Below are 16,362 nucleotides of genomic sequence, written 5' to 3'. Positions count from 1 at the left end.
AGCCTTAGGCATTTACAGACACATTTGAAAAAGTATTTAGGCATTTAAAGATACAGATAGGTCCCAAATGGGATTTTCAAAATAATTTATGCCCCATGCCAATTGAAATCCAAATTAGACATCAAAATGTTTTGAAAATTCTGCCAGGCACCAGTCTGCATCTGTTGTACATAAATACCTTTCAAAAATTGGTCTTTATGAACAGAGAGACCTCTGACTTTCAGTAAAATTTAGCTTTCTATGTGCCTAAAAACATTGAAAAATAGATTTTAGTTATTAGGTCACTTATATGGCTTTAAAATGTCATCACCCAGTCCTTAACCAATGTTTCTGTGAATAGCAAATTAGTACCTTGCTAACATTTCCATTGTTTGGAGACTTTTCATATAAATCCTCAGAGTATTCTATATTTCTCTACTGGCATCCATTTTATCATTCACATTTATGAATTAGGAATTACTCATTTAGTATGGCTTTCTAATGGCATGTATTGTACAAGGTCTGTGACCAAAACATGCAACTTGCAACTATTTTAATGAATAGAAGAATTAGTAAGTATAGTTAATAAATAGGACATTTTAATTAATTTTCATGTTCAATAGATGAATTTCAGTTCAAATTCTTGAAGACAGGTATTTTCTATATTTCAGGCTTCTGGTAGCTTTTCAGACATTTTTTTGTCTTTTTTTTTTTTTTCCTGGCACAAGTTTCTGCATGTAACAGCAGGAACATGAATTATGTCCATAGCACTTAGAGTTGGCAAAAAGTATTTTCTGTTCTGCTATAAAGTTATTAAATATTTTTCAAAACAGTAAATCCCCCAAAACAAGATATGAATTTAAAGCAGATATATTACAGTGGGGCTACTTGCAATTCTTTAAGTTTATAATAGAAATCCCAAGAAAGCTTGAAGTAACTCATGTATACATTTACTTAGGGCTGAAGTTTGAGAATCATACTCTCAAATTTTGATATTGGAAAGTCAGGAATGCAAAAGGTAATTTTCTTTCCAAATCTCATTGATCATTTTTTTCTAATTCTAAATATAAATTTAAATTCTAAAATAATATAATGGCTACTGGTAAAACTATTTATATAGACTCTGTCCTTGAGTAAGATTTGTTCATTTGTTCCATATTTACACAGCAGTTAGCACACAAATAATGATCAAACAATAAATAATAGTGATTATTCTCTGCTTGTTGATGACTTTAAAATTTAGAAATATATATTGTTTAAAAATACCAAACTTTTCAACAAACTGAGTATTCAAAAATACTTTCCACTTGATCAAAACAATTCAGGGGTTTTTTTTAAACACAAAAAGGAAGAATCTTAAACAAAGCACCACAAAGCAAAATTGAATTATTTCATTCAGAAAGCACTGAAAATGCTTGCTTAATTTTTTTAATTATTTGGGAAAAAACCCTGAAATATCAGCAAGATGGTCATGTATTTACAATTTTTTCTGCACTACTAAAACTGCATTTTTCACAAAAAAAAGAGATGTGGAAAGAATTTTGCAATAGCAAAAATAATACGATGCTCTTTGCTACCCATGCAGCACAACTCATTTTTAACTGTCTCTGACTTAGATATACTATCCTTCTTTTTTTATTTTCCAAATGCAAACAATGACACTTATGAAATAGTCATACAACATTTACATTTAAATTATAGTTGGAATGTACATGAATTCCAATTTAGTTTAGCATCCATTTGTGAACATTTTAGAAGAAAGTCCTAAAAGCTAATTTTGAGGACTTTACATACTCAAGTCAAGATTAGAAATCATGAATGCATCATCTCGTCCTGCCACTATTTATGGGAGTTTTTACATGATCTTTGTTTGAGAGCATCTATGCTCTTCTTGAGTGGACTTTTATGTGATTAAAATTTAGTTACTAGCAAAAAAGCCAATATTATATCATTCATTGGAGTTCTATTCATCAAATCATGAAATAGAAGTAGAACCATGAACTTGTACAATGTCATAATCATGCACTGGGGATCTGATTTTGTATTTTGCATTTCAAATATTTAAATCTGAATAATCAGGGACTAAAAGTCTTTGATCTTTTCAAGCAAACCTAGCAAAACAGAAATCTGTCAAAGAAATTAATTGTTGCAGATTATTTAATCAGATGAATGGACTCAAACCACAGATTAGTAACCATATTCACATATTCTTTTCCTTGAGCTATGTAAAGAAAAAAAAAACAACAGTTAATCACATCAGATAACTATAACTATTGCAGGAACAAGCTGGAAAAAGGTGGTATTTCAACCAGCCAGGATCTGAATTACTTAGGGAATTTTTGATCAAAGCCTCACCTAGAATTAACTGGGTAGCTAGCACAGGTCATAGAACAAAAGGTATGATCTCTGTGAAGCACAGACATGATCTTTTCAATATCAGGAACACTGATAGCTAGCAAACCCCTCTTCTGCAAGATGGGTATGGTTTCAATTGATTAGACAAAAGCATATATAGAATGGTTAGATATAGATGCTCCTGTCTTAAGGACTGGTTTAGTCTAGTTGACCTCTTAAGGTCCCTTCCAGCTCTACTTTTCTGTGGTTCTATTAAAATACTTCTACCTATAATAGAAATATGGCAAGAACAACAGCTCACACACAAGAGCCTCTTCTGCATGCTGCAGCTTGCACTCTAGCCAGTGTCTTCTCAGATATTCCAATGACCAGCCTACATATATCTTTTTATCTCACATTCTTGAATAAGAACGATATATGAGGGAAGCCTACATCTTAAGTCTATATCTATTTGCCTCAGAGTTGGTCAGAAATTACTCAGTGAAATCTTTTTTCATCAGAAAATGCTAATTAATTCAACTATTTAATTTAAAAAATTGCTTTCAATACAACTATATTTTATTGTGAAAGTTTCTTGGGTCTAAGTTGGAATTTATGGACAGAACTAGAGCAGGTAAGGGAGCCATCCCAGAATAACCAGGTTGCTCTTCTAGGACACAAAGGTTTAAATTCTGTTCATTCTACTTCACCTAATTCAGGAAAGAGTGAAAAGGCTAGTTTGGCCACATCCCTGGCAAGTGCCTTAATCACCAGATTATAAACTCATTCTTTCACTGGAACTGTTCCACTTCATAGAATTAGGTCTAAGAGGTACTGACAGACCAACTGTAGAAATTGATGGGAATACCTGGATCTCCCACAGAAGTACCCTAATTCTTGATCTGCTGACTATGGCACCTTCATAGGATCATAGGATCATAGGAAAATAGAGCTGAAAACATGCTCATGAGGTCACCTAGTCCAACTCCCTGCCTTAGCCTGGATCATCTCTGAGTAAACCTTTCTAGTCAACTGTTTAACCTGCACTTGAAAATTTCCAAGGATGGAGATTCCATAGCTTCTATAGGTAGCCTTTTCCAATGGTTGACTGCCTAAATAATCATAAAGGTCTTCCCAATCTCAAATCTAAATTTCCTTTGCTTCAATTTGAGGCCATTTCTCCTAGCCCTGTCCCCTATAGTGTTACAACTAGGGCATGGGTGGTCCTGACCTGTGGTTAGGGCAGTGCAGAAGTCAGAGGGTTCAAGACAGGTAGGATGGAGTCAGGATACTGGAGACTAAAACAGAACAAGGAGGTCATGCAAAGACAGAGGACAGAGTTAATACCTCAAGCCTGAGTCTGAGGTGGAGCAAGTCACTACTCAGAGGCAATCATCTGAGTCTGGGCTGGGTTGGCAACAGTGCATCAAGCCAAGGGTCAGGAGACAGGAATGCAGGAGGCAACAGAGCCGTCTGGAGGTAGCAAGAACCCTGTTGCTCAGACAGCTTCCTGTGCAGGGTTTAATAGCCCAAAAGGACCAATCCCCATCTGGAAACCCCAGCCAATCAGGGGTCAGAGGTTGGAAGTCTCCTTTCCCACTGTTTCCTTTTCAACTATATAAACCATGGCCTGGTGGATGGTGGTACTAGTACTTGTCTCTGGGAACCCCCCTAGGCTAGTGTTTGAGACTGGCTCCTGACATACAGCCACTGAGTAAAGTTTATCTCCCTTCTGTTTCTAGTTGCAGTTCAGATATTTGAAGACTCCTATCAAATTTCCCCTTAGCCTTCTCTTCGCCATACAAAATAACACTTGTTATATTAGTCTTTCCTCATAAATCATGCTTCCCAGGCCTCTAATCACTTCTGTCACCATCTTCAGAACTCCTTCTAATCTATCCACATCTTTCTTGAAGTTTGGAGTCCAAAACTAGACACAGTATTTGAGGTGAGGCCTCGCTAGTGCTGAACAGAGCAAAAGAACCTCTTTCCTTGATTTTCAATAGAAACTCTTGTTAATATAACCCAGTTTGCTGTTGTCTTTTTTTGCAAAAAGAGCATACTGTTGGGTCATATTCAGCTGATGGTTTGTTGTAACTCCAGGTCCTTCTCTGCAGTACCGCAGCCTAGCTAATCATACACAAATGCAGACTGGGGTATCCAGTTATTCCATCCCAAATCCATCCTTGTTGAATTTTATCTGATTGATTTTGGACCATTTTTCCTAAAGACTTAATTTGGTCTCCATGAGGTATAGAAACAAATTTCAAGACCCCAAAATGTTTTGCAAAATGTAACTATTGTTTTCAGAATATCCAATGCCTTTTAAGATCTTTCTCTGTAACATGAACATCTTGTTCTTTCTACTGCTTTCCACGAAAGAACTTCAAAAGCAAAGGCCCAGATCTACAGATCTTAAACTTTCCTTGGTTATCCTAGCTTTTAGATTTTTTTAATACACTTTTTAAGGAAAATGTTAAAACCTACAAAGCTGTGTTAGCAGCATGTTACAGAAGTACTCGAAAAAAATAAAAGCATACAGTAGACATTGCTGGTTTAGCCAACAACTCACATATTGTTAATCACAGTTGGGATCTGACACTGGGGGGTATATTTTCAGCATGGGGTATGCAGAACTAGATGCACACACATCTTAACAATCATGAGAACAGTATATTTATTCTTGTATGAAATGTACTGCAAATTGACCCTGGTGTGATGTAAATGAGAAGATGGTATGTTGTGGAAATTCTGCTGGTTCTTGTGTTTTTTGAATGTAGAAGTTTCTTTTAAATGATCAAAAGTATCTTTGAGTCACAACAGTCATAGATGGTAAAGACCACATGCTGCTGTAATTTTGCTCTTCACAACATCTTGCAGAGATTAGGGGACTGTTTGAAAGCCATTAGAAGCTTTTATTCCAAACGGTCACTATATGTAGAACTTTCCATAATAGCTCTTTAATATCTCCTCTTTTAAGTTCTGGGGCTACACCACGTAAACTAAATCATATTAACAAATAGCAAGGTAATCAGGATGCTAATATCAAAGGTAAAATAAAGAGATAATGTGCTTTACATATATGCATTTAAACAATATTCCCTCTTCTGTATGTATTACAGAGAATTGTTAGCGTTGATCTGTCACTTTGTAAGGATAGGTGCAGATGTTCTCAGGACCCAGTGTATGATCACACGGCTTACTTTAATCATAGATTGGGTCCCAGTTGTGCATATGTTCATCAATGCTAGAAGCTGTGCCAGGAACATTGTCTAAGTAAGTTGGGGTGGGAGGAGGGATGGCATAAATCAGGAGGACCACAAAGAGGCTTGGCAGAATGATTGGGGCGCGGGGGCTGGTACATCTGTGGGGGTAGGGGTTGTCCCCATCTAGGGGCAGGTCAGAAGGCTAAAAATAGCCTGGTTAGGGTTGGAGTTTTAGGAAAAGCTAGCTTCCTTAGTGTGCCACCTCAGTCATTTTTTGCCTAATCTAACCTTCCTAAATGTATGTACATTTCAGCACTTAGATCCACCTAACCTGGTTTAGGACAATTTAAGTGTAATGTCTGCACATACACTAAGTGCTTAAACCTCCCATTTTGTCCCTTCTGTTCAGTCTGCACCATTTCCTCTTTTCCTTTGGATTTTATAGATTTCACTGCAATTGCAGTATAGTGTATAGCATAGTACCTTTAGCCAGTAACAAAACATAGTCACAGGGTCTTCCTGGACCCTTTATTACAACTTAATCACCAAGATAAAGAAAATGCTGGGGTGATCTCCTGATCTTTGGTGGAATCGCTTTCACTTCTGAATGCTGCTATTAAATCACCCTTAGCAAGGATTTCCTCCTCTTTGGAACATTTTTCTGAAAGAGTCAAAATTTTCTCTTTGGGCCTGAATTGAACATTACTGAAGTCAATGAAAAAGATTTCTACCAACTTGAGAGGGGTTTGGCAAGAAGGTTTACATTAATTTGCAAAGATCTCCATCCTACACAATCTTGCTTATCCCTTTCCTCCATATTTCCATTTATTTATATGTATTTTTTTTCTTGAAAAACATATTTTGAGTTATTCTAAGAATTTTGCCTCATGACAATTGCCTCTTTGTTTGGTTATGTTTCCCAATTCTATACCTCACTTCTCTGCAAGTATACATACCAATGGTACAAGGATTTTACCAGAAACAAAGGAAAACTTTAATACACTCTTCTTACTTAAAAAAAATACACCATAACATTGTTCAACAAAACTTTTGGAGAAGAGGGCACTTTACCATTTACTATTATATAAAATGCTAAGCAACAAAGGAATTTATTAATAGATCAATATTACTAATTATTATATGCAATATACCTCCTTTCATCCACAGATTTTGAAGGCTTTTCAAAGGAAAATCAGAAACTCAAATCCACTTTTACTAATGTGGAAACTGAGACTTACAGAATTGAAGTGCTTGAATGACTTGGCCAGAGTGACATGAGAATTTAATAGTAAAAAGGCTAGGTTTTCTTGTCTTCCTTTTCCTGTCCGGTAAAACTTCACAATTAAGGAAAAATTATGTATTGAAAAGGAGACACCCATAGGGGTTGGTAGTTACAACAAATTCTCCTCATTTATTTCATATGGAATCCTTTTATATCATTAAATCCCTTTAAACCTTAGAAGGGGATAAAGGAAAACACATCATGAAATATAGGAACCAGATCAAATTAGCATCCCAGTTCCCAGAAATATATGTCAAAAACAAAAGTCAATGAAAACAATACCATATTTTTGTTTCTTATGCATTTTCTCACCAAACGAGTCTTCACTTTCAAAAAAGGGCAATTATGAGTATGAATAAATTCAATTGAATAAACTCTTCTTTTTTAATATAAGATCTTTAAAATGTATTAATTAGGAGTCACAAAAATTGATCTTGAAAATATAACTCGTCATTCTAATGGCTAGTCAAATTTGTCTCCTGTGTTGTCCTAACAAATAATTGAAAACTCACCCTCCACCCCTTAAATCCCAGAAAAAAGCCTCAGGAGTTTGCATGCATCTCTAACTTGAAAACTGGTTCTAAGAATGGCATTGTTAAGTTTCATCTTTTTTTTAGTGTCTTAGTGATTTTAACATCATATTTGTCTAGTTTAAAACTAAGAAGTAAATGTTTTATGAATTACTTATGAAAATAAATAATTGCCAGTCTTGAGAAATTAACTTGGGATTGGTTCTTCTGGCTTGCACATCAACAGTGACAGAAATTCTAAAATCAAAAGTTAATTATCAATTTAATTAATGATAAGGGGAACTATAGGAGATTTATCAGACTCTTTAGGTAGTAAGGTGATTAGCTATAACTGCATAAATAATGAAAAAATCAGCTGTCAAAGAAAAGGCTATTTTATGTGGTCATTTTTAAAACTGGAACTGTGTGTTTTCTGCAATGTTTCAATTTAAAAAAATCAAAAAATGGCTCTCAGTAAAGAAGCTCTTAATTCAATACCTATTGGAAATAGGAGAGTAATATCCATAATGTAGAAGCTTTATGTAACGGTCTCCCATAAACATGACCTGCATAACAATGAGATGAACAGTAGCTAGCATACTCTGAGACTATTTACAAACTTAATTTCTATTTGTTTAAATCACATGAACATTTACTATTTTAATACTAAATTACAAATGCAAAGGATGCTGCACAAGAATCTGCATTATATATGTATATACATGTAGCAAGTCAGGCCTGAGGGGGCCAAAATCTCCCCCAGAAGCCATGTTACCAGATTTGCCCATTACTTTGGGGTGTGCTCATTTATTAGGGATAGTTTCTAGGGTCTTGGTAATTCTGTCAATGTGCTGCTTGTGTTACTATATGGAGCTGTATCTCTCCCTTCTATAAGCCCTCACCCCCAATGGAGCTATCTTGCAGGACTCAGTTTCAATGGGACTGGTTTCCTCCAGTCACCAAATCAGTCATACACACAAACACACACTGATTAACGTGACACGCCTGACCTGGTCAGGCTGATCAGCATGGACAGGCTGACACCCTCATATGCCAAGAATCAGTTCATCAGAGCAACAATAAACTGTAGTCAGACAAGCACACAGGTGAACAGAATCCCTCTGAATCCGGCCGGGTGTCCAGCTGACACCCTCATGGGCCAGCATTCAGTTCATAAGGGCACGTCTGAGTCAAACTGGGACAATCAGCCTGTGCAAGCTGATCCCCTTATGTGTTTCAAACTCAGCACATCCCAATTTTTGGCCTCTGGATGAGCAGACCCCACAGTATTTTGGGGCTTCACAGGGATCTTTAGCTTAGGTAAAAGAAGCGTTGCTGCAGAGCACAGAAGGAAAGAGAAGCAGAGAAGGAAAAATGTACCCAGTTACTACCAGTTTGACTAAAAGTTATTTATTGCTAAGCATATGAAATATATAATGGTACTAACAGTAATAGACATGCAAAGGAAAAACACAAGCAATTACAATATTACCCTGGTTTCACTAAGTATTTGGGGAAACTTAGCTCAAGCTTAACTAATACAGTTCAGGTTCAGAAATTTATGCCTAGAGAGAAAAGAGAGAGAGAGAGCGCTGGGATCTCACCAGTCCAAGGTACTTGGGCTGCAAAACTGACAGGCACAGTCCTTGAAGAGAGATGATCTGTTCTTCCAGCATCCCAAGAATTACAGGGGATGGTGTCAGCACAAGAGTTTTCTTTTCTTTCTTTCCTGAAGCACCCACACTTTTTACAGATTTTTATACCCTCAGTTCAGCTGTTTCGAAGCATCCTCAATTGTGTAAATCATTGTCTTTTCTATTGACAAGGGGTTATCTGGTTTGGAACATCTCAAGAAACTGATTGATAATCAGGAAACACATAAGATTAGGGAGTTACCAGATACTTGGGAGCCAGCTTGAAATTCCTATGGATAGCAGATATACTGATGGGATATCTCATGGTTTCTTCAGAAACAATAGATAGCTTGCAGCATCAGGATTTTGGATTTTTACTTGTTGTGCACAAGCCTCAGCTTAGCATGACTTTTCCAGATCTTACTATAGTCTTTTAACAGACTTAAGACAATTATTGGGGTGCTCATAACCTTTTGTGGAGAGGACTCCCACCAGTCGTCTCGGGAAAAGTATGACAACACCTGTGATTAGGGCTGGACGCTGTGATGAACCCTTAACCATTGTTCAAATGTTGCCCATACCCCCTCTGACTCAGTCTTTCGCCTCAGCATTCCCTAACCCGGCAACCGAGTTTTAGTCAATCAAGTTTAAATAGGCCTCCCATAGTGGGACCGGGGAATGTACGGCCTGAGATGCCTATTAAACTTAGAGGTGTGTGTGTGTGTCTAGGGGAGGGGGGAGGGGGATGTCCTTAGTAAATCCAGATTAGAACTGGTCTGATAAATGCTGAGCTGGGTGTGTGTGAACATGGGTTGATTAACATTTGGAGCACAGATTCCCCATCATGCAGTGCTCCCCTGCTTCTCTGGTCCCAGAATTCACTGCAGTCTCTGCTTCAGGCTTTCTGTTCTCCATCTCTCATGTAAATGAATGGTCATTCTGGTTCCATCTCGGATGCAAATGAGACCTAGGGCAGTTGTTTCACTCTTGTCACCCTTATCTGGAGGGTCTTAGATGTGTCTCTCACTGCATCGTAATCAGTTTCATTTATGTAGAGAAGGGGAGGGGGGGTGAGTCAGACAGACTGCATCCTGTGCCAGGGTTCCCAAGAACACACAGCTGAGATGTAACAGCCACCTGGATCCTGTCTTACTTGCTCCCTCTGATGTCCCAGGGTACCACCTGCCACACCTTGGCTAAATACAGACAGTCAAAAAGCCCAAGGTTTAACCTATTCAGCCTTGCAAGTTAGTCTAAAATGCAGATATTATACTGAGAAACAACTGGACACACATTCACTTTTGATTCAGGAAATGAAGCCACATATTTGCAGTGGCTCAGGTCAGAAACTAGAGGTGCGCTAGAGCATGGCTCTCTGGCATGTAGCCAGCAGGGGCTGTGTGTTCACTTCCTCTTCCTCTTCCTGCTGCCTCAAAGGTCTCTGGGATTTGCAGGCCAGAATCACAGTAGCAGGACTCTGAAGGATTGCTCATCACTTCCTCTTCTTGCTTCCAGGTGCCTCTGGGATATGTAGTCCACAGTCACAGCCGGCAGTAAGTTTTTAGCAGGGCAGGGCAGCTCTGTACTCAGGGGAAGGGAGGTTTAACTCCCCAACTCCCCTCCCTAGCCCCAGACACCAGCCAGGGTTTGCCTGAAGTGGGGCGGGACCCATCTCTACTGGAGCAGACAACACAGCCCAGCCCAGGACTGCAAAGCATTCTTGGATGTTGGGGGACTGTGATTTAATTTGAACCAGGAAGGAGTCTGGGACAGAAATTTCATAAACTAGTTTGAACCAAATCACTTAAGTCTGATACTTACATTCAACCACATTTATCTTAAATCAGTTTCAGCCATTTTGACACTGCTTTATATGCACTGAACTTCTGTCTTGTTAGTTTTAAACCAGTTTCTGATTTAAACCAGTTTATGTGCAACTTCTGTCCTTAGCCCTTGACATTATAAACAGATGGGGGGACTGCCACTAGAGGTCACTCCAAGTCTTAAAACATTGTCTGGATTGAAGCCCCCTGGCCTTCACCAATTTTACTCTGGCTGGACCTCTCCACCCAAGGTTCACTGTCCCAGGACTATAGGCTCCTAGGCCCCTGTCTCACCCTCCCAAGTTATGGGATTGCACCTTCAGTCTTTGGGGCTTCAAGCCGCCTCCTGCTTTCTGTAGGGTCTGGGCCTGTGTCCACAATCTATTTGTTATGGACTTGGTAGCATGGTCCTCCAGCAATGCTAGCAACACACCCCTAGGCACTGCCTGTGGTCTCCAAGCCTCTCCTCAGACTTGCTCTCATTCATCCAGTATAATGAAAACCCCAAACAACAACAGAACCCAAACACAGAATTTGTCTCCTCCTGTGCAACCTGCCTATAGAGCTCTTTCTATACTGAGGGTCTCCCCCTTCCAGTCACCAGACCTGGCTTGCTGTTAATAAGGCCCAGGTCCTGCTCATCCCCTGGTCAGCAGCCAAATGTTCTATTTCCTGCAATCTGTAGGCTGAACCCTGCAGCCCACTTGGAAGCAGATGCAGGTAGCACAGTTTCTTCCTTGCAAGCTGTGCTTGCTCCAAGTAACAAGGGGAAGGGGAATATATGAACTTGAGTGCTAGAATTTAAATAAAAGCACAGCCTTAGGGGTCATTTTCTTTGAATGGAGCCTCAACTGGAAACAAAGGGTTCAAATTGCTGGCATCCTAGCTGGTGATTGCATTCCCGGCTATTCAGTTATGAGCTGAAAGTTTAACACATTTCAGAAGTCACAGAAACAGAATCAATAAGTAAAAAGGGAGGGTCTAGATCCTGTAGCAGATGTTATGAGTATTAATGATGGAACACACAATAAATTTCCAGGGCTATCTTTCCTAAAATGTTTATAGGAAGAGGAGTCACTGAGCTACAGAAAGTCCTCTTTTAATAGACTAATCTCTTTTCAAAGCAACTGCTACATTTCTCTTGTCAACGGGTATAATAACCACTGTAACTCAAAAAGATATAGCACATTGGTCATTTAAAAAACCCCCAACCTATAAAGGTTTCCAGAAGTAGAGTTTATCATATACAACATAATCTCATTTCAAGACCTGCTTTCTGCTACAACTTTCTTGTCTATACTATAATGAAAATTCAAACAACTAACAAAACACAGATCTGTAAGTATTTTGGAACTAAATTCATTATCTGGAAAATCAACCCACCCATGCATAGCACTGGAATATTCCATATTCTGACACGTTTAATGATTCCAACAAAAATGGAACCAATACACAGTTGCAATAAATTGGCACAGATCTACTGACTTCCAGGGAGCTATGCCAATTTACAACAGCTGAGGATCTGGCCCAGCCACAGGATCATGCATTACTTCATAGCAACAATTCAAGTCTGCTAAAAGTCATGATAGTGGGCATATAAAAAATATGGAAGTTTCTTGAGTTTGTTTGTCACAGAAGTTTCTATGCATCTCTAAGCTAAAAAGAATCCTCTGACGACTTTTCACTAAAAGACTGCAACTGCAATCACAATTTATAACTTGTAAAAAAAAAAACAGATTTAAAATAAACCAAAATTAGTTTGAAGGCAGACCTTGTAACTTTACATTTGGTTGAGGGATAAAGTTCTTTTCTAAATTATGGGATTACATCTACACCACACTGGCAGTCAGTAGAACTTTGTTGCTATGAGGTACTTCTAAGGAAGGAATGTGTGTATTATTAAATTGTCAGAGCTCAAGAGCAACCGTCTTATTTTTAATTCAGATGGCTCTTATTTGAAGCAGCACCAAGCCATGGAACATGGCTTAAATAAAATATTAAAAGTTTCACATAAAGGGCATGGGAATGAGCAACAAGACTTTCAACATGCAAATTTCCAATAATTTGGCCACATAGGCTCCCACTAGACATGCAGGTAAAGGTGTGATGGGATCTGATGCATGATCCACACAATCGTGCTTCCTGCCATGCTACACATGCATGGCAGATGGTGTGATTGTGGGATTGTGCATCATATCCCATCACACCTTATTCCAGTGCAAGGGGAGCCTGAGATTATGATCCTGGGCTCCTCCTGCACTGGCAAGTAGCAAGTTCCGAGTGCTGGAGCTCCTTTAGCTGTCAGTGCTCCTAGTGGAGGCACCCCATGCACCCCTGCAGCTGGGAGCTCAGGTCAGCTGATGGAGCTTCCAGCCATAGGGGTGCACCTGATCACAAATTCAATTAATGGCATGATAGGAACCAGCCACAAAGTTATTTACCCACTTTTTGTGGATTAGCTTTGTGGCTTATTCTTGGTTTTATCACACCATTAATTGACTCAATGTGTGCCTGGGTAACAACTTAAGATGTGATTAACTGGCTAATCCCATTTTAACTGTAATGTGTGCAGAGGCCTCAGTTGTGCACTGTGGCAAAGGAAATAGGCCTGAACCATGAACTGCCTCCCATTTCAAATTTTAGCCTTAGGCATTCTCACTCAGCTAAAGTTTGTTCCCCTGTACAAAGTGAATGGGACCAGAAGGGTCTTCCTATCTAGACTGCAGAAAACCAGCAATTCCATTCTGAAGTTGTAACTATCCTCTCTAGACAGCAACAAAGGTTCACATTTTTCTTTTGCATGTTCCTATCCCTACATAGGGGGTCAGTCACAGTAAGTAACAGATGTACCAGCTGCATTCATTTTCTTCCAGGACCAACTCCTCCATCAGTGCTACAGAATCAAACTGTTTTGGGAGTCACTGGGTCACAGGCAGTCAATCCAAGTTGAACACAGCAGATTGAGGGTGTACTGATGTGTAAGTCAAAGTCAAACTGGGAATGACCACATTTACTTGAATCCAAAACTAGGCTTTCTTCTTCATTGAATATAGAGAAAAAAGCCCCTCATCTTGGAAATGAGTACAAGCCAGAGAGGGAGAGGGTGGAGAGGTGGGGTAGAGGCAGCTGCTGCAGCTCTGACTCTGGCCCTGAGTCCAAGTTGGGACTAGAGTCAGGGCTGCAGCTTCTACCTGCCTCCCAGCTGCCAGCTACTCCTCCCTCTGTCTGCCTCCCCCATTATCTCTGCTCCCACCACCTGCCCTCTGCAGCTTCTACCTCCCAGTACCTGACCCCACTGCCTGTGCCACCATAACCTCTCCCCCCCACACTTTCCAGTTGCTTACCAGCAGTCACAGCTTCAGTCCCTTTCCAGCCCAGGGCATTGAGCACATGATAGTTCTGGCCCTAGCCTGGCCATAGAGCAGTTGTAGCAGTTCCAGCATCCCAGGGCTGAAGTTGTTGCCACTGCAAGCACTGGTGTGTTGTCCAGCCAGGACTAGAGCTACCATGTGGTCCATGCCCCAGGCCAGAATGGGGCTGGAGCTGTGAATGATAGTAAGTAGCAGGAGAGCAGAGGCTGAAGGTAGGAAGAGACTGTAGGTGGGGACAGGCAGGGAGGCAGAAGCTGCAGGGTGGGGGTGGGGAAATGGCATGGAAGTGGAGGAACAGTCAAAAGGGGGACAAGTAGTAGAGTGGAAAGGAGCCTTCCACACCTCACCTCCCCTGCCCCAACTGCTCTCCTATCACCTGTCCCTCTGTTGCTGCTTTCCCAGCTGGAGCAGTGGAGGAGGGTGTTCAAATTTAAGATGACCCTTCAATAATTAGATTCTATATATCAAAAATTATAATAAATGTATACATTTTCCACATAAGAATCTAATTATTGCAAGGACGCCTTAAAATTTAAGCTGTCTTGATTTGTGTAAATATGTTCATCTGAGACCGAGATATCAAACCAAAGGTTGAGATGAGGTCATGGTCTAGACAACCCAATGAAAGTCCAAGGCAGGAACAGGACAATCAGGCATGGGCAGAAAGATCACAAAACAGAGGTACAGAGTATGGAGTCAGGTTTAGGAGTTCAGTTCTCCCATCCCAGTTCATCTGGGCCTTTCCCCGAGGATGACTCACCCTGATGACTAGCTGGGATATGGAACTGGATCATCCCCAGCTGGGCCTTAACACATTACACTAACCATAGATTTTTGCACTAAGATACACAGAGCCCGTAGACTTTGCAGTGGCACTGTGGTGGTACCCTTAGATTTAGGTGGTTCTGTGCAAACAACCACTAACTACAATGCTACCATAACTCCAATATGACCATTGACCCTCCCTTTCTTCCACTCAAAGTAAGGAGATACTATATAATTGATATGCAAGTGGCATGGAGTTCCAGAGGTTCTCTACTGCCTGATCCTCTAGGAGGTGCAAATACTTCATTGTCACTGAATTTTTAGGCTTATGTAACTGAAGACTGGCCTTTTGAAAGGTTAAAAAGAAAAGTTTAAAATATTTACAGAAAAATTCCTTCACCTTATGCTGAGGGTTTTTTAAGTAATGGGATCTCTTAAAATTGCTGCTTATACCTCAGGATCTTGAAATCACTTCCATACAATTTAGAATTTAGGAAGTACATGTTTATTCTTCAATTTCATATATATTTCATTTCTATATGGATATACAGGTAACCTGTGCATATAACCTTTCTTACCCAATGCAAGAGGTTAAAAAAAAAAAAAAAAAAAAAATCGCTCAGCCATCTGACTATACTTGCATCCTGCAATAGTTTAAAATATTACCTAAAAATTTGTATCCTTCTTTTCCATCCACTACAGGCTGCACCCACGTTGACTTAACAGTAACTGCACTCTTCAGTCCTGCCCCTGAAGGAGGACATAGCATAAAAGCCACTTCAACAGCTTGATGCCTCTTTATTCCTTTTACACGAGAAGAACCTAGAAAAAATTGCCAGCATTACTACAATGCCTTACAAATACATTTCAAATATAGAGCCATATCCTTCCCTCTAATACATACATGTAATTGCCATATACAATAGTGGTAGCTGTACAGCTGTATTTCCCTTCATCTTATGCTCACAAAGTTTGCTGCAACCCTTAAACTGAAACCCTGCACCTGTGCAGGCTAAGTCTTTAGGGTTTCATGTGAACTCTGTGTTCTATGCTAGTGACTGTGATTACAGAATCAGGGTGAAGGTGGGCAATTTAAAGATTTAATTAAAGTTGCTCTTCCTGCTAAACCAGGCTTCGTGACAATGTTAGAGTCCTACATTTCTCATTAGTCTAACAATTAAACCAGTCTGTTGCTTAACACAGTACAGTAATATTCATCTCTAAGATTTTCAAAGGTGTTGAAAAATCAATGGGAGATTGCTACATAATTCTTTTCAGCTGCTTCAAAGAGCACTGCCTCCATATTAAGCATCCATTTATCTTAAACTGCACTACTCTCATATTTTAGCCCAATAAAGGATTTAGGAAAATGAAATATTTGTCAACAGCATCTGACTAAAAAAAACAACTCAATTTGAAGCAAACAGTCATTTTCATTGCAATTTCAATAATTAAAATC

The 16,362-nt window shown here is 39.5% G+C and overlaps 1 protein-coding gene across 1 annotated transcript in view; it reads right to left on the bottom strand.

Annotated features, from left to right (window-relative positions):
* Nucleotides 1-16,362, bottom strand: part of IQCM (IQ motif containing M) — a 198,119-nt gene that overhangs the window by 30,670 nt on the left and 151,087 nt on the right. Inside the window, exon 11 of the mRNA XM_019478174.2 lies at nt 15,570-15,725. Within this exon, the coding sequence (XP_019333719.1) occupies nt 15,570-15,725 (156 nt within the window). The remainder of the gene's footprint in view (nt 1-15,569; nt 15,726-16,362) is intronic.

The sequence above is a fragment of the Alligator mississippiensis genome, chromosome 2 (assembly GCF_030867095.1).
Source record: "Alligator mississippiensis isolate rAllMis1 chromosome 2, rAllMis1, whole genome shotgun sequence".
NCBI classification, from domain to species: domain Eukaryota; kingdom Metazoa; phylum Chordata; order Crocodylia; family Alligatoridae; genus Alligator; species Alligator mississippiensis.
Note: the sequence above shows the minus strand (reverse complement) of the source record. Positions and strands in the feature narration are given on the sequence as shown.